Source organism: Mytilus californianus, unplaced genomic scaffold, assembly GCF_021869535.1.
Source record: "Mytilus californianus isolate M0D057914Y unplaced genomic scaffold, xbMytCali1.0.p SCAF_9, whole genome shotgun sequence".
Taxonomy (NCBI): Eukaryota; Metazoa; Mollusca; class Bivalvia; order Mytilida; family Mytilidae; genus Mytilus; species Mytilus californianus.
Window position 1 is genome coordinate 74,737,510 of NW_026262745.1, and position 19,398 is coordinate 74,756,907.

The 19,398-nt window shown below is 31.0% G+C and overlaps 1 protein-coding gene across 2 annotated transcripts in view; it reads left to right on the forward strand.

Annotated features, from left to right (window-relative positions):
• Window positions 1-15,138, forward strand: part of LOC127715720 (motile sperm domain-containing protein 2-like) — a 39,637-nt gene extending 24,499 nt beyond the window's left edge. The window contains exons 10-16 of one of the 2 annotated variants that reach the window (XM_052221884.1): window positions 3,734-3,811; window positions 5,305-5,393; window positions 6,713-6,812; window positions 8,317-8,413; window positions 10,298-10,418; window positions 11,674-11,767; window positions 12,720-15,138. In XM_052221884.1, coding sequence (XP_052077844.1) covers window positions 3,734-3,811; window positions 5,305-5,393; window positions 6,713-6,812; window positions 8,317-8,413; window positions 10,298-10,418; window positions 11,674-11,767; window positions 12,720-12,908 — 768 coding nt within the window. In that variant the 3' untranslated portion in view covers window positions 12,909-15,138. The remainder of the gene's footprint in view (window positions 1-3,733; window positions 3,812-5,304; window positions 5,394-6,712; window positions 6,813-8,316; window positions 8,414-10,297; window positions 10,419-11,673; window positions 11,768-12,719) is intronic. The other variant, XM_052221885.1, reaches the window with a different exon arrangement.
• The last annotated feature ends 4,260 nt before the right edge of the window (window positions 15,139-19,398 follow it).

The following is a 19,398-nucleotide window of genomic DNA, read 5'->3' on the forward strand; positions in this document are numbered from 1 at the left end:
TTAGTATGACTGACTCTTTGAAGTCAGAACATAATGTGACTTGTTTGAGTCAGTTTGCTCAACAGTATTTACCTCAATGAAATATTAAAATAATAAATGTTTTGCTCTTAATAAATTTAGCTTAATGTGGATGAGAATATATCTTTTATTAACATAGTCTTATCATGAATAAGTGTCTTGTTTTTCCTTGGAAGATTTGAAGTATTGTCATGGTAGCAGTAAATGTTTCCAATATTGTATTTTGTAAATCTTTTGATATTCAGAAAATTGTATGATCCATTTTTTCTCACCTGATTTTTCTTTGTATTTTGAAATAATTGAAAGTGATGAGATAAATATATTATGTTTAGATTCTGGAAAGGAGAAGGTATGATGTCAGATGAGCCCCACTTTTTAAAACTCTTTAATTCGAAACTAGTAATCACCATATTTTTATGGAGATTGATAACAAAGTGGTAGTAATGACTGCTTCAGATCAGAACAAAAATGACCTCTAATCTCATAATGCATTAAAAAGGGGCATAAATCTTATTAGAATATGAAGATATTAAGTCACAATATTTTGTGCAAAAGCTGACCTGTGGAAGTCATTTTATGATAAATTAAAGTCTGACATAAACTGACCTGTACAAGTCATATTCTGTTGAGTGCAAGAAGGGAGACAACACTTACATCAAATTATATCTGACCTATGGAAGTCATTTTGTTCTGACTTGTTTATGTCAGAGCTCTGACTGATATATACAACAACTTGTCTCATTTGTTGAGGCAGAAATATCAATGTTACAATAGTTGTAATCATGTAAAATTCTTTGCAAATTTTCTCTGATTGAAAGGAGCACTCAAGCTACTGACATTTTTATTCAGTAAAAACAGTATTTCATATTCATTTTTTATGCCCCCACAGTAGCAGAGGGGGCATTAAGGTTTATCTTTGTCTTTCTGTATGTCTGTCTGTATGTCCCAAAATTGGTTTCTGTTCTCTAACTTTAGATTCCCTTGACCAATTGTTATGAAACTTATACACAAAGCTTCTTACCACAGATCAAGTTCAAATTTGGGTGCTGTCACTTTTACCGTTCCTGAATTATGCCCCTTTATAAATGGAAAAATTGCTGAATTTTTCATTACAGTTCTCTAACTTAAGTATGCCTCAACCAAATGTTATGAAATTTATACACAATGCTTGTTACCATAAAACACAGATCAAGTTTGGGTGGCATCACTTTTACAGTTCTCTAGTTATGTTCTTTTATAACGTTATTTGCAAGTGGGGGCTTCATCTGTGTCCCATGGACACATTCTCCATTTATTTCACCATTAATAAAGTCCATCATGATCATTTTTTAAGATTAGGAAACAAAAAATACATACCAATGAATCATATATGTATTTATAATATACAAAATTTCCAACAAATGAGATCTCTTGATAAGCCTGTTTAAAAGTATTATGTTATTGAAATGATTATATTTTTTTTTGTTTTTCATAAATATTCTGTGTTTGTTAACTATAGAAAAACATGTGCTTAGGATGCACAACATTTTTAGATTGATTTATTTGTACCATAACAAAAACTGGAAAATTGGTTTTAAACTGCCCATGTACTTATTTTCTCTTTTTCAATATGCAGGTATGCTTTAAACCCTGTAATCAATGGTCCAGTGAAATATTTTTAATAGTGTGACCCCTAAAAATTTCAATTGAACCCCCAAATGCAGCTCCATGGGGTCGTATTGACCCTTACAGATCTTTAATGTTGCACTTGTTTGCAATTAATGATCAGTTACACTAGTACTGAATTATTATAGTTTAATGAATGAGACAGCAACCAAACAAGACAAAGGCATCTAGAAGTCAACATGCTGTTACCATCAATAGATGAATTTTTATACAATATCAATCTTTAAATTATTCAAAATCTTTCAAAAAGTTGTTTAAAAATGGAACTGAGACAATCAACATGCACCAAATAACAAAATCATGATTTATACAAATAGACAACCTCTTATAATTTCCTCCCTTGTGGTCATCACATGAATATCTGACCTGGTTTTACTTATTTTTTCAGAACTAATTTGTTTACTCTAGAGCAGGGCTTCCAAAATTATTTTTAGCCAGCCGGACATTTTATATATTATCCCGATTTTAATCCCTTAAGACTAAATTAAACAAAAGGCAATTATGGTAATCAGTTGCCGAGTTGGCCATCCCAATGATTGATATTTAAAAAAAAGACATTAAACTTTCTTTGATTCAAATTCGAAGTTCTGACGTAAACTGTTAAATCGGCAGTGCATCATCCGAAGTGTGCAACATCAGCGTACTTATATCAGCCTTAGACTCTTTATTTGTGCAACATAACGTTGTCAAAAACTTTACTTTCGTTTTTAAATCTGAAACCGGATGTTATCTTGACAATGGTAAAACATGGACCAGAGACGGATACGTAAATTCCGTGTATGTTTGCAAAGCAGGAATGAGTGTAAGTAGCTCATTCTACGTTTTTTCTTCAAGAAAATATTCGAAATAAACGTGAGATAAAGGTATCAATGACAATTTAAGCACTTTTTTTAAGAAATTCGGATGCATAATTAAATTTCACACCTGCGCACATGCACATGCGCACACGTGTACTAGTTCAAACAGAGATATGTCTCTGGTTCAAACAACGTGGTTATGACGATTTTTCATTTTCACCTCTTTAATTTTTTCATCAAATCTTATTTATAAATGTATTTCTGATAATTTAAATCTTTTTGACTAAATTAATTAGATGCAAACCGGTGAAATGTAAGAAAATAACTTTGAATAGACCGATCAATGTCCGGTTCAAAATAGTTTACCTGTCACCTGAACAGGTAAATTTCAGCTGTTCGACAACTAATTAGCCTTGATAAAAATGAGAAGGTATTAAAGTAGGGGTTGTTTTGATAGAACTTAATGATCATGTCACTTTTATGACCGGAAATGTGTTTGTTAAAGGCAAAAGGTTGGGTCTTAAGAAAGCCTTGAAATCTAAAAAGTAGATGACCGTTTCGTGCTTTGCCCAGCCGGACTTTTACCGGACATTATACAAATGTCCGGAATATATGACTGTTTTGGAAGCCTTGCTCTAGAGCAGTGACATAACAAAATAAGGTATATGAAAAGACCAATTCAGAAAAAATAGTACAGGAAAAGTTATCACCTCTTCAGTAACTATTATATACTGCGGATTTATATATTTTTCGTGGGTACCAATTTTTGTGGATTAAGGAAAAGTTACACATGTCCCTGGATATTTAATTTCATGGTTTTGCCGAACTCTGCATACAAGCCTATAGAAAACTTGTCATTCGTTGAACATTTAATTTCATGGTTCACCTGTACCCATGAAATCCACGAAATTTGGTATCCAACGAATTACAATGAAACCACAGTATAACAAAAATATAAGTTCAAGCAGTGCCTTATTAATGAGGGTTTACATTTACTGAAGGCAAGCACATATTATTTTTGACCTGATAATATTAAATCATGCCATCCTACACTAAAGTTTGTAGCTTTACTTTATAGTAGATTTCATACCATAACATCATAAAAAGGATCTTATGCAGTGCCCAGATAAAAAAAAAAAGCCTACACTTTTAGTTACCAGGAACTATCAGATGTCTTAGTTAAAAGTGAATCCCCGAATGGAAGGATTTAACACTCTGTTAATTTTTTACATGGTTTTCTTTTTTTTTGTCAGGTTACGTTTGCTGATCAAGATAAATCACCTGTAGAACCATTCCCAGATAATCTTAATAATTCTGCACCAACCAAGCAGGTTTGTTAAATAGAGAAAAGACGTTTTTTAATTGGTTGAACCAAATTGAAAGAAATATTAAAAAAGAGACAATAAGTACATGGGCATTTTAAAACCAGTTTTCCTGTTTTTATAATGGTACGTAAAAAAATCAGTTTTAAATTTTGTGCATCCAAGGCACTTTTCTGGATTTATCTTCACCAGCTCAAACCCAAACATGAAAGCCAGTGATGCATACATAGCTGAAAAGGTTAAGAGATATATGAACCAAAGGGACAGAAAGGTTGGAATAAGAGAAAGGAACATAAATACTGACTATGCAGTATAGCTGACTATACAGTATGGGTTTACTCACTGTTGAAGGCCATACTGTGACCTATAGTTGTTAGTTTCTATGTCATTTGGTCTCTTGTGGAGAGTTGTCTCATTGCCAATCATACCACATTTCTTATTTTTATAACTCCTGTAAACTCTACAGCCCTCATAACAATACAACTTAAAAAAGTACAATATCTTGTAGGGTTCAAAATTCTGAGATGAAAGCAAACACCCACAATTTGTTAACTTGAGTGCTTCCCATCTCCCTCTCACAATCAATTTTAGAACAGCTCTTTGCATTTAACTTTTTCTCTTATTACAAATTATTTTGTTTCAGATAACTTTGAAGATAACGGTAACTGTTTGTTATTAATCTGTTTTTGAGCATTCTAAATATAAAAAAGCTACTATTATTGATATAAAAAAACAATGAAAAATAAGGATTTTTTAATATAATCAATAGGCATGATTGTCTTATGTCTTCATGACTAGATGAGCTTTTGCAATTATGATACACAAAAGGAAGTGCCAATTCCAGAATTTTCACAATTTTCTTTTTCTTGTTCCTCCCTTCAAAAATGACAATATGTATCTTCAAGATAAATAAACACTTTCATACTTATGTTGGAAATGATTTGATTACTTTTAACATTTTGGCACAACTACTGCTTTTATAGATGAAAACTTTTTTTTATATGAAATTACTTATTTGATTCCTAATTATTTAAAAAATATTTGATTTTCTGCAACAAGATTTACAGTTGAAAATGACTTCAGTTGTTTAAAATTAATTTGATTTGTGCTTGCTTGTTTTGTTGACCGTTATTTGTTCGCATATTGTTAAACAAATGTTCAACAAATATTTTGAAATGTGTAAGTGTTCCTTTTCAAATTTTTTTCCTAATTTTTTTATTATGTTACCTGTGATTAAGTGTAAATTTTGCATTTTGTTTTTTGGTATTGATTGAATACACAACTTATACAATTTGCCAGAGTTGTTATTTATTTTCAAAAAGTCAGTACTCTTGAGGTATAGGAGAAATATGGGACATTGAAATAGATAAAGAAATATTGTTTTATCCTTTCAAAGTGATGTTGATTTTAGTACAAAAAAATGAAAATAATGATATTATTTTGCCATTTATTTATAGAAATACTGTTTGTAATGTCTATAGTATATATATTTTTTTATGCAGCAATCTAGTCCAAATAAATCCAGTTTTAAAAGTCCCCACCAAAGAAGAACTGAAGACAATAGTTTTATTGGTAGACTGTTAACTATAAGGTAAGTAGAATTTGTTTTGAGTAGAAATATGAGTCATAGAATATGTAAGGATTACATGAATGAGACAGCAACTTAACAACATAAAAAATATTGCAAATGTGTAATGAACAGTCTTGAACAGTAGGCATATTTTTTATATTTTGCTAAGCTTCAAATACCCCCTAGGGCCAAAATAAATAATGGGTGTGTTTCTGGTTTCCCGACCATACCTCCGTTTCCAACGCAGACCCTAAACATTTTATTGACAAAAATAAAAATAAAAATTCAAAATCAGGAAATTTCCATCTGTCAGGATAAGATTATTCGTTTAGAATACTATAGATTTCAAAACGTTTGATAATAACAACCAATATGGATAAGTAAAGCGTTTCAAGGACCAAAATTTTAAATAAACAAGCATGGCTTTTCGGCAACCGTGTAGCGTATTAGCTGTCAAATATGTGAAATGTGATCACATTGACGCAAAATATAATGACATCGATTCCGGATAATTGTGATATGATAAATGTTTTTGAAGAACATCATGATGGACATATAGACGAAAAAATATGAAGTTGAAGCATTTTGCTCATCTTCTTTGAACAGGTGCAAGCGAGATTTTTGTAAATATTTGTATATATAATGAAGAGTGTATTCAGTATATATACATATATTAACAAAATCTCGTCTTGTACCTATGCTTCTTTGGACCAAAAGTCATTTAGTTTTACCTACCTACCCTACCTAAATTTTTTGAAGGTGAAATAGGAAACACACAATTATTTTGGCCTAGTCTAGAGTTGTTGTGTGTAAATATACAAAGACTACCAAAAAGTGCATTGATTACAAATCTTTCTAAGAGTTGCTACAAGAAATACCATTTATTTCAAAATACTCTCTTAAGTAGTTTGGTTTTGTCAATATTATTTTCTTTTTTTTACAAGTATAACATTATTTATCAGCCTGAAATTAAAATTTGAGCCTTTTTACATGAATACTGTAAATTCAGAAATTATTGCGATGTTTTTATGAATGTGCAAAATGTGACAGTATCAGATTGGCATTAATAAAAACTTGCATTAATAATTTCAGTTGTGATTTTCATTCATCAAATTTTTGCAATCACATTATATAGATTTTATTACATTTTTGCCAGTGGTCAAGGATTTCGCAATGATGATAAATGCATGCATTAATTTATGAATTTACAGTAGTAGCCATCTAGACATTTTGTGCACTATGCATCCACCTTCTTAATGGACAAACAAAATTTACGAAACGACTTGAACTGTAGTGGTGTAGTTAACGGAGTTGGTAATTCTCTAATTATATGTTTGTAGCCCTGGTGATGAATTATTATTCACAACAGATGAAACAGGAAAAGAAACCTTTGATGTTATTTCACTGAAAAATACTCTCCCATATGCAATAGCATACAAGGTAATGTATAAAATAAAGAGATGTGGTATGATTGCTAATAAGATGACTATCCACCAGAGACCAGTTGATGTAGATGTTAGCAACTACAGGCTACCATTGGGCCTTCAACAATGAGCAAAACCCATACCACATAGCAAGCTATACAAGGCCCTGACAAGATAAAATGTAAAACAATTCAATTGAGAAAAGCAACAGCCTGATTTATGTACTGTCAACAAACGAAAAACAAATATGATCTACAGCTATAAACGACAACCACTGAAATGCAGGTTCTTAACTTCGGACACACATATATATATGTCTGAATAGATATTAGTTCAAGTATAATGGTTGGTCAAAGTGAGCACAGCTTTAAAAGAAAAAGTTGATAAAAAAACACACTAGCATGATGTGATCATCTGTATTCTGTCATGAAGCTTATTGCTTTCTAGTAATATCAAATAAAATTGAGAATGGAAATGGGGAATGTGTCAAAGAGACAACAACCCAACCAAAGAGCAGAAAACAGCCGAAGGCCACCAATGAGTCTTCAACAAAGCGAGAAAATCCTGCACCTGGAGGCCCGCTTCAGCTGGCCCCGAAACAAAATGTGTACTAGTTGAATGAATGAGTTGTTACAAACTTTGAATAAAAGTCAAACCAGAAATTGCTGAAGTTTTCACATTTATATGCTAATTGAATTCTTGGTTGACTACAGGAAAATTAAATATTTTTGCTATATTTCAAATTCTTTATGTTATTATGATTAAAAAAGTGTTTTGAATGCAGTTTTTAAGTTAGAAAATGAGATTAATAGAAGAATGCATACTTGATGTTTATTTTATTATTAGCACGACTGAAAACTAATCATGAACATAAATGTATTTCCTATTTTATTTATGGTAAGAGAGGTATGGGGTATATATGAGTGAGACAATAACTACACACAATACAAATCTAGAGAATAACATACAAATTTCATCTATAGAATCAACAATGTCTTTATGGTACCAAATGTCATACTTTAAGTTCTGCAAGTCTAGCAAATAGTGTCAAAATGATAAAATATCAGAGACCACCAAAGATTTGACCACAACACTAAAAATTTTGAAAGACAAGAAGAAACTGGGATATGATAGAAGACAAGCACTGACCAGCAATTTTATTCTTTATATCCCCTAGCAGTGTACATGTCCAGCAGTGTATGATATTGTCCCTTTCACACTTGTTAATCCTGAACTCTTTGAAAACATATAAAATTACATCAAGCTTGTACAGATTCTTATACAAGTCATTAAGTTTGGCACATACTATTTTAAATTTTGAACTGAATAATTTAATGGGTTTTTCCATACCAAATCATGGACAACTATTTATATGATTTGGAGACTTCAGGTAACACACATCTTCATCGGAAGACTAATTAATTTTTATTTTGTGAAAAAACCACAATGGTTATTGTAGCCAACAAATCTTCTGTTGTTCATGTAACATAGTTCTGTTACACACATTTTCTAATTTACAGGTAAAAACCACCTCTCCAGAGAAATACAGAGTTAGACCAAGTGCTGGAATTGTCAAGGCTGGTTCAACTGTTGATGTTCATGTGTATCTACAGCAAGGTATAAAACTGTTCATGTTTAATCAGAGTCAGTTTTAGCTGCTGAACCGTAACTCTTATTGTCCTTATTATGTTTTCTGCAAATTGTCAAAAAATATCATTATGACCTATGAGCTATTGTTCCGCAGCTAGTCATTATGTTCTGTTCATTTCAAGAAGGTGGTAATATAAACATTTTCTTCATTTGTTTTGTCCACATTTTTAACATGGATAAGTATGAAGGCTCCTATGAAAGTTGAGACATTTTGACATGCCAAGAAAATCTGGGTCATTATAGTATCTTAAACTTTCTTTAAAGGTTTCTTTGACAACCAAAATTAAAAAACAGCAAAAAAGTATATCCATACCATGAAATTCAATATAAATCCATTTCTTTGCACAAATTAAATAATTACAAAGTTTTGCATCTTTATTTTAAAGCCATTTCCATCATGATTGTACAATTGTTTGTTTACAAATTATAATAATGTTAGTCAGTATGAGAAATTATAAGGGATATTGACCCATATGCTGCCTGTTAAACTAATTTAATGAGGAGAATAAAAACTTGAATAAGAAGAGCATTTCAATTTTTTTTTAAGTAAATATATCCATAGATATAAGAAGATGTGGTATGAGTGCCAATGAGACAACTCTCCATCCAAGTCAAAATTTATAAAAGTAAACCATTATAGGTCAAAGTGTCTTCAACACGGAGCCTTGGCTCACACCGAACAGCAAGCTATAAAGGGCCCCAAAAATTACTAGCGTAAAACCATTCAAACGGGAAAACCAACGGTCTAATCTATATAAAAAACGAGAAACGAGAAACACTTATGAACCACATCAACAAACGACAACTACTGAACATCAGATTCCTGACTTAGGACAGGTGCAAACAATTGCAGCGGGTTTAAACGTTTTAATGGTACCAAACCTTCACCCTTATCTGAAACAATAGTGTAACATCACAACATAGAAAGACACACTATAAAATATCAATTAAAATGGCTTAACTCAATCAAAAGACATATTAACATCAGTGAACATACACTGAACAAATGAATTTGATCTATGATACAATGTAAAAATGTTTGTTTTACATCAGAGTGTTCACTTTTATCTACAGAAAAGCTAAATACAGTTAACTCTCGTTGTTTTGAACTTGATTGACTAGAAATTTCGGATGAGTTGAAGTTTTCTCGTGGTCCACAAACTTTGTTCCATATGAATATATATAATTCGACTCCTGATGAGTATACCAGAATTACTCTCTTGGCTAAAAACCACAGTAAAAAATTGTAACTACAAAGAATATTGATCCCCTACCCATATTCATCAGGATTTTTTTAGTGTTACCAAGCCAAGCAAGAGTCGTGTCCCTTGGACTGTCAAACTTAAAGTTTTCCTTTGAGTCGAACTACAGGTATCTCGAAATATTTCCCTGTTCTGGCTGACTTCTATATTATGAAAATCGACTGTATTTATGTTTGTCCTGAGTATGCATGAAGCATTTTTCAGTAGACATCAAGCAAGCAATTTTCAATGAATTAAAAAATATTTTTCCAACATCAGTATTTTTCTTTGGAAGAATTCCTGTCCTAGCATAGGATTCTGTTTGCTACCTTGTGGTAAAGATATGACAGATTTATTAATTGCAGAATACTCAAGCATGAAATTTTTTAGTAGTAAGTACTGCTACATATATACTAACAGGTATCAGACCCATGCAACCATAGACATTTTGAAAGCAATCCAGCATCAAGTGAGTTGGAGAAGAAAACTGAAAGATGACCTTGGATAAAGCAGAATCGAACGCTATAATGAAGATTTTGAATATAATTGAAGACTGAATCAAAATAATATTATATGTTTATAAAATGTATTTTCTATTTGTATTGGTCAGGTTATAACACAGTATCAAAAGACAAGTTCCTTATCATGGCTATGGAGTTGACTAGTGATTCTGCTGACAATTTACAACAGCTTTGGAAAACAGTTCCCAGAGAAAATATTATGGAACATAGGTATGTTATAACCTTAGAAATATATCACTTGATCTTGAATATAGACAGTATCCTATATAGAAGCCTATCAGAAAATCGTTTTCGTGGGTACCAATTTTCGTGGTTTGAGGAAAACTTGTGTATTCGTTGATATTTAATTTCGTGGTTTTTTTGCAAAGTCTTCATACATTCCTTTAGAAAATTTTTAATTCATTGAAACTTAAATTCGTGGTTCCCCTGTACCCTAGAAATCCATGAAAATTGGTATCCAACAAATATTAATGAATCCACAGTATCCTATATAGAAGCCTATCAGAAAATCCAGATATGGTTGACTCTATTCTTTAAAGTAATAATCCTCAGTTTTGTGTGCTTAGGCCAAACAAAATATATAAAATTAAGGAGATTTGGTGTAATTGCCTATGAGACAACTATCCACCAAAGTTCAAATGAAGTGGATGTAAGCAATTATAGGAAATGTATGGCCTTCAACAATGAGAAAAACCCATAGCGTATAGTAGGCTATAAAAGGCCCTGACATAAAAAAAATATGAAAGAATTCAATTGAAAAAACTAATGGCCTAATTTATAACAAAACAATTTACGAAAAACAAATATGACAGACAGGAACCAACGACAACCACTGAACTACAGGCTCCTGACTTGAGACAGGCACATAAAGAATTTGGCAGAGTTTAACTTACTCAGATCTGATATGTTTATTTCCTGCCTCTATGTATAACAGCCAACCCTAAATCATATTTTTGCTTTTCAGAGAGAAATACTGTTGCAACTTGCAAAGCAAAATTGTTTTTCTACTGATTTATTTTAAGCAATTTTTTTTTTTTAAATCAAACAAAATTGAGTACATTAAAAGTCCTAACAGTGTCTTCTTTTTAGTAATTTATTTAAATTTGAGTTGTCTTTCTTGTATTACTACTATACAATGTGATCATTGCATACGTCAAATTTAACCTTGATCGATTGATTATTGATTGCTGATGTTTAACACCATTTTCAAGGTCTCTTTGCTATATCATAGTGGCAAGTTTTTATTGGTAAATGAGGCTGGAGTATCCAGAGAAAACCCCAACCAAGTCTTAACTAAGGGTTGGTTTCTCATACTTTTTTTTTTGTGATGAGAAAATTTTAAGTGATATTGTAAAATTGTCTCTATAGGGGGCTACCCCATTTTCAAAATACCATGTAAGTTTTAATGGAACAGCTTCAAATCTATATGTATGGCTTTTTACAATTATGATGTCTTTCGTTGCAGATTGAAATGTAGCCAAGTACACAAGAATGGATCACAGGACAGTATCGCTTCAAGTGCTTCTTCACTAGACCAAATAGACAAGCTTAATACGAAGGTAAGGTTTAAGTAAAAAACTTAAATTGGTTTTAGGTCATTGTATTTTGTACTACCTTCAAGAAGGATTATGGAGTAATTGTTTTCAAAAGGAATCAAATAGATTGAAAGAAAGTCTTTGACGTTCAAATAAATGTGATTATAAAAATAAAAAGATGTGTTATGATTGGCAATGAGCCAACTCTCCTCCGGAGACCAAATGATGTAGTAGTTAACAACTATAGGTCACTGTAAAGCCTTCAGCAATGAGCAAATCCCATACCCAATAGTGTATGATATAAGACCCCAAAATAAAAAAATGGAAAACTATTCAAAAGAGAAAACTAATGGCCTGATTTTAGAGTTTGAATTTAATGATATCTTATCGAGAGTTAGTATCAATGATTATGAATGTGTTGATCAAGCTTGTATTTAGCAGTCATTTAGAATCAATTGTAATTATTTGAACAGAATCATTTGAAGTAATTTACTTAATTTATATTCAATGCATTTTATGTGTATTTCAGTAATACAGAGTGGCATGCATGTGCTCTATACTCTTCAGAATTAATTTCCTTTGTCAAATATAATGCATTAGTTAACATTTTTTTATGTGGCTTTTCAAAGTTTGGAAAACTAGGCAATTACACATCTGGTGATGATTTCAGAATTTTCCAATTCAATCCTTTTTGGTCATCTAGCTCTTGAACTGCTTTTGGTTCTTATACATTCTTGACTTTCAAATATTGGGTTTTGAGCTTTCTTGATGAGGGTAAATGAAGAAAAAGCACTTCAGACATATGAAATTAAAAAAAGTTTTGGTTTTCAGGTATTTAAAAAAAAGAGTCTGATATAAGTTTGTTGTGTGGAAGTAGGTTTGTTGATCACAAGATGTTTTGTTTGATCTTGTTGGGTGGTTTGGTTGCTGTCTCAAAGATGGTTTTTTTTTATATACACATTTTTTATTATTTCAGATGGACCAATTAATGGAAAGTAACAGAAAGTTGGAACAAACTGTTAAAATGATGTTTATAGTACAAATTTCATTTCTAATACTCATTCTATTGTATTATGTAATGTTATATTTCTTTTCACCATCTCTGCCCCCACCTGCTCCAAAGGGCAATATTTCAGATTATTGTGCTGGAAGCAATTTATTTTAGTTTTAAAAGTTTTTTTTTTTTTTTATAAATAGAGTTGCTATAAAAAGGAACAAAAGAAAAAAGAACATTTATTACTAATTAAATTACATATATTCAAAGTTTTATTTTTTTTAATTAAAGAAGACATTTTATTTTAAATATTGATAGAAATGACTCGTTTTACTCAGGTTACTAGTCTATAGTCTACAAAATCAAATACACAATGTTTGAAAATGCCATTGATAGATTGTACTTTGCATTTGATTGTATTTTTGGCCTATTATTCCACTTCAGTTGGAACACATTCTTTGGTCATTTAAGATTTAAAAATGTTCTGGTTTGTTTATATGGCTTAGTCAAACACCTGTCAATCAATTAGGCTATTCCATTTAAAGTAAATTCAGAGGGAGGGAAGGAAGAAAATTCTTTTTTAGATAAAGGTCTTTGGTGATTTGTACTTATGGCCATGATGGATCGAATGCTTGTCAAATTACTCAAAGAATTATCTTAGTTTGTTGAGTATTTCTGAAGTTTCTACCTACCCTCCTATATTGTTTTTAATGGACTAGCCCTTTACAGACAATAGATAATCTTACCCACTGAACAAGAGTGCAAGTTTACTTGATGTTCAAGTTTTAGTTGTATTTTTATAAGTCTTGTTGTAGTATTTCCAGTTATCTCATTCTGGACTCAGTATGAGATAAAGGATCATTTTGCATACTGTAGTTTCATTATTATTCATGGGGTACCAATTTTCGTGTATTTTGTGGGTAGAAATAAACCACAAATTTAAATGTTCAATGAATTAAACATTTCTTTAAGTTTGTAAGCAGACATCGACAAAACAACTCAATCAAATATCCATGAAAAATCAAGTTTTTCTCAATCCATGAAAATTGGTACCCAAGAAAATAAATGAATCCACATTTCTGTCCTTATTTTGGATGGATTAAAAATGAAAAACAGAGCTCTAACAGCACACATACAATGAAAAGAAAAGTTGAGATGTTTTGTGTTGTAAGGTTGCTGTTTTGATTATGTGTACTAAAATATCCCTTTATTTTTTTTTTAAAGTAGTTCTATATTTGGTTTCCCTTTTAATGTAAATGGAGTTTGATAAAATAGTTTTTATTTGTGTTGATTTACATGGAATATTTCTGCAGCATATAAGAAGGGTTTTTTTTTCTGCTGTTTGGTCAGGTTGTTGTCTCTTTGTCACATTCCCCATTTCATTCTCTATTCTATATTCCTAATTCTGAAATGTTCATTGACCTGATAAATGTGTTTTTAACATGACTGTGTATTATTCAAAGTTTTTTACTTATCTAGATTTGTAAGCTCTTGTCTGTGATACATTTTTTTTATGCATTAGATGATTGTATGTTTTATTGTGAATTGAATGTTTTAACTTTATATACTTATATGTATACTATTTTAGAAATAAGTATAATCTGTTGTCAGAATGAATGAAATTGCCATTTATTATATAAGGAAAATACCAAACTCATAAATAAAAAGAATTAACAAATCCATTTTACAAGATATAAAAAAATATCGATTTACTAAGCACTAAACACAATATTTAAAAGATCAAAAGGAGAAAAAGGTACTAAGAGCCAATCAAATTATTAATCAAAGAAATTCAGACAACCATGACAATAAAAAGGCATAAAAACAATAGACTACAAAATAGTTTAAGTCTAAGCAACACAAATTCTGCCAAAATGGGGTAATCCAGTACATTTTACTCCACTAGTGGCACGTGTCAGTCACTCACTACAAGCAAAAATCTGAAGCCTTAGTAAAGATTGACCAACAGAAATCCAACCAAAAACTGAGGTAAATTCAGGTGTTTAGGAGGGTCAGCACATTCTTCTCTTCTAGTGGCATATAAAAGTTGCACATTACAAGCAAAAAGCTGAAATGAGACGGGACTTCTTTTTCTTACATTATTTGAACAATAGCATGTATGGCTGTTAGATATTGAATAATATTCAAATGACATAAAATTTGTGCATATTTTTTTGAGGACTATACATCTTATTGATATGATTTTGCTAATGTTTGATGATTTGTTTATGTTTTATAATGCCTCACAGATTGAGCAGAACTTGCAATATGTAAATGTGTTCATATATGTAATAGAGTTAGTTCCATGATACTCAATTTTTAAAATGCTGCTCTGAAATAAACTTTGCAAATTGTTTCAAACTTTCTGTTTATTTTAGCTAATTAAAGATGTGAAGATAAATATCTCTTATTTTTCATTACATGCCACTCTAAAGCGTTAGTTTTCTTTCAAAATATTATGGAATGGATATACGTGATTGATAATACATTGTTGCTAAATATACATATTTCAATTAATGTAATAATAATTTTTTGCGGATAAGGAATTTTTTTTTAATTGGGCTACTATTGTGTTACTCAAAGATAATTTGGTAGTGGACATTGAATGTGAAATTTAAAACTACCAAACAGGTACCAATAAGTTATTTGAATGAGGGATTTGTAAATCTCTACGTGACTCAACATTTTAGTATTACTGAAGTATTTAGTCAAAATAGTTATCTACAATTTACAAAAGTAAATAGGGACTTGTGCACACATCTGAATTATATTGCAAATAATGTATTTTGAATAATTGATTTTTTTTATGTGTTTCATGTAATATGTGTGACGATTTAAGATAAATATTTCCTTCAACAGCAGTAACAGTAAAATGTCTTCTTAATTTCATGTTAATGGTATCTCCATTAAATGGACAAAGATACATCACAAAAAGTTTAAGACAAAATGACATTAACAGTAGTTATTAAATGTTTTCGCTGCTAGATAGTTAAATCATTACTACCAGGAAAAGTCATATCTGTACCCTTTCTATCTAGAAGTTTGACCAGGTGTTATATTTTTATAATTTTTGTTTTAATTTATGCCATATTTTTTTTTACCTTTGGTTTGATATATAATTTCAGTTTTCCATAAATTTCTACTGGAAAATATTCTTATATTTGCTTTATAAAAACAGTTACCCAATGATTTTGTAAAATATATTGTAATATTTCTTTCATTTAATTTTCTTGAGTTTGATATTTAAATAAACAAACTTCATATTTGATCCTTTGAGTCCACAAATAAATTCTTAAGCCAAGACTAAAAAAACTGTTAAAATACCCTTATTTTATAATGCTGAGAAACATTTGTATAAAGAGTTGTGTCTCTTTAAGTGTAAATTTAGTGGGAATACTTTTCTGCGCTATGTTTTAGGTGATAAAATATTTTGAGGTTATATCATTATGCCTTTGAATAAATATCTTGATAGAATGTAGTTATTCTGGTAAATTGCTTATAAAAATGTTTTAAATATATCAAAATGTCTTTAACTAAAGGATTTGCAGACTTAAAAAGTAAGCAAGTTTCTTATGTTGTTCCGTTAAACCACTGTCCAAGGTTAGGGGGAGGGTTGGGATCCCGCTAACATGTTTAACCCTGCCACATTCTGTATGTATGTGCCTGTCCCAAGTCAGGAGCCTGTAATTCTGTAATTCAGTGTTAGTCATTAGTTGATGTGTTACATATTTGTTTTTCGTTCATTTTTTTGTACATTAATTAGGCTGTTAGATTTCTTGTTTGAATTATATTACATTTGTGATTTCACAGCCTTTTATAGCTGACTATGCGGTATGGTCTTTGCTCATTGTTGGAGGCCATACAATAACCTATAGTTGTTAATTTCTGTGTCATTTGGTCTCTTGTGAAGAGTTGTCTCATTGACAATCATACCACATCTTCTTTTTTATATTTATATGATAATTTTGTTTAAATTTAAGATCATTATGCAAGAATTACAGGACATCTATGACATAAAATTAACATAGCTTATCTGTATATATTATTAGAACTGAATATGCGCAACAAATATTTATACCCCGGCTTTAAAAAGGTGAGGGTATACTGTTTTACCTCTGTCTGTCTGTCCCATGAATATTTTTCGTTGCATCTTTCTCATGAACTACATAACAAGGATTTCTGAAATTTGGTTTCAAGGTTTATATGAGTCAGCTATACCGTGTGATGCGTTTTCAGATTCATCACTAATCAACTTCCTGTTTACCTTATACTTTTAGTAGTGGTATCATTAGTTAGCAGTAGCTCACAGATCACTTGTTTTTTTTGTCAAGCCTGAGACTTCTGTCGCAGAAAGCTCGACATAGGGATAGTGATTTGGCGGTGGCGGCAGCGTTAGTTCACTTCTTAAAAGCTTTATATTTTAGAAGTCGGAAGACCTGGATGCTTCATACTTTATATATAGATGCCTTATGTTACGAAGTTTCCGTCTGTCACATGTCCAATGTCCTTGACCTCATTTTCATGGTTCAGTGACTACTTGAAAAAAAAGTTAAGATTTTTTGTAATGTTAATTTCTCTCTTATTATGAGTAATAGGATAGCTATATTTGGTATGTGCGTACCTTTCAAGGTCCTCATGCCCGTCAGACAGTTTTCACTTGACCTCGACCTAATTTCATGGATCAGTGAACAAGGTTAAGTTTTGGTGGTCAAGTCCATATCTTAGATACAATAAGCAATAGGTCTAGTATATTTGGTGTATGGAAGGATTGTAAGGTGTACATGTGCAACTGGTAGGTGTCATCTGACCTTGAACTCATTTTCATGGTTCAGTGGTTATACTTAAGTTTTTGTGTTTTGTTCTGTTTTTCTTATACTGTATGCAATAGGTCTACTATATTTGGTGTATGGAATGATTGTAAGGTGTACATGTCTATCTGGCAGGTGTCATCTGACCTTGACCTCATTTTCATGGTTCAGTAGGCAAAGTTAAGTTTTTGAGTTTTGGGCTTTTTTCTAATACTATATGCAATAGGTCAACTATATTTGGTGTATGGACATATTTTATGATGTACATGTCAGTCTCGCAGGTTTTATTTGACCTTGACCTCATCTTCACGATTCATTGCTCAGTGTTAAGTTTTTGTGTTTTGGTCTGTTTTTCTTAAACTATAAGCAATAGGTCAACTATATTTGTTGTATTGAAGGATTGTAAGCTGTACATTTCTGCCTTGCTTTGTTCATCTTACCTTGACCTCATTTTCATGGTTCATTGGTCAATGTTTAGTTTTCTTGGTTTAGTCTGTTTCTCAGAAACTAGAAAAAGTGTACATGTATTTCTCGTATGGTTTGTATGACCTTGGCCTCATTTTCTTGGATCATGTAAAGTTTACATATGTATGTGATAGTTGTAGTAAAGCTTTATACTTAGGACTATCAACATAATATCAATGGTTAGTAAAGAAGGCGAGACATTTCAGCGTGTGCACTCTTGTTTTATTCTTACATACCTTTTTACTCTTTAAATTTGTATAATATTCAACTGATCAAAGCAAGAGATGAATTCTATGATTAGAAAAATATGATTTTAAGTTAGATGTGTAAGACAAACCATATTATTTGTTTGCCCCCTGGATATCAGAGCTCTACATTTTTCTTGAGATTCTCTACATTTCATTGGGTTTCGAAAGGAAACCCCTAATTATGAAAAAAATGTGCACCCTGTATATCTTTGCGGTTGAGAATATCACATACAGTGGCTTGTATCGTTCCCATATTTTAAAATTTTATTGTTTTGTGAAAATTTGAAACTGCCTCGGAATCTGTTATTATAAATTCTAACTGCAAAGAGAAAGTCTCATGCTTTCCCTTTTCCAGGCTATTCAAATTTTTATCATTTTATCAATTTAAACAATTTATTCATGTACATTTACAAGCTAATTAGGTTATAAAAACAACTCATTAAGTTAAACTTCAAATAGCACTGGGGATCCTTTGCCTGTCTGTGTTTGTTTGGTCACTGATGCAAAATAATTTACATTGTTTTGATTAAAATCGATCATTTAAGACAGGTAATCTGTTAATATACATTCACTAATGAGCATTCAAAAAGTGTTTGGAATACGGTATTAGCAGGGTTTGGTTTATTCAGTTTGAATTAGCGTTAATTAATAGGAAAATTTAATGGGACTTTGGAAATTGTTCCCAGGTTTCACTGTTCAAAATTGTCACCAGTAAAGGTGATATCATGCAATTTTCATGATGAAGGTTTTCGGTATTGAAATTCTGGGTCATTATTCTTAATTGATGAAATCTTAATTCTATCATCTGGGCAAGGGTGACATCACTGATTTTGTGAAACTTTCATTTTAATGGTTTTACCAAAAAATTGAAAGATCTTTACAAGATCAAAAGACATCACTCAAATCACAATTTTGAAGATACCATCTGATTTGTATTAGTTTTTGTTTTCATTTCCGATAATTTACTGGTAAATGGACAGTTTATTTTCCCATTAATGTTTTAATAGTTTGTTTTTGCAGTTTTACATAAATCAAATTTTGTCAAACCTTCATAGAACTCTAGGGTTTTAAGAGACTTTGACAGAAGCTTCTTCATAATAATAATAATAAAAAAAGCAGATGAATAAAAAGAGAGATTTT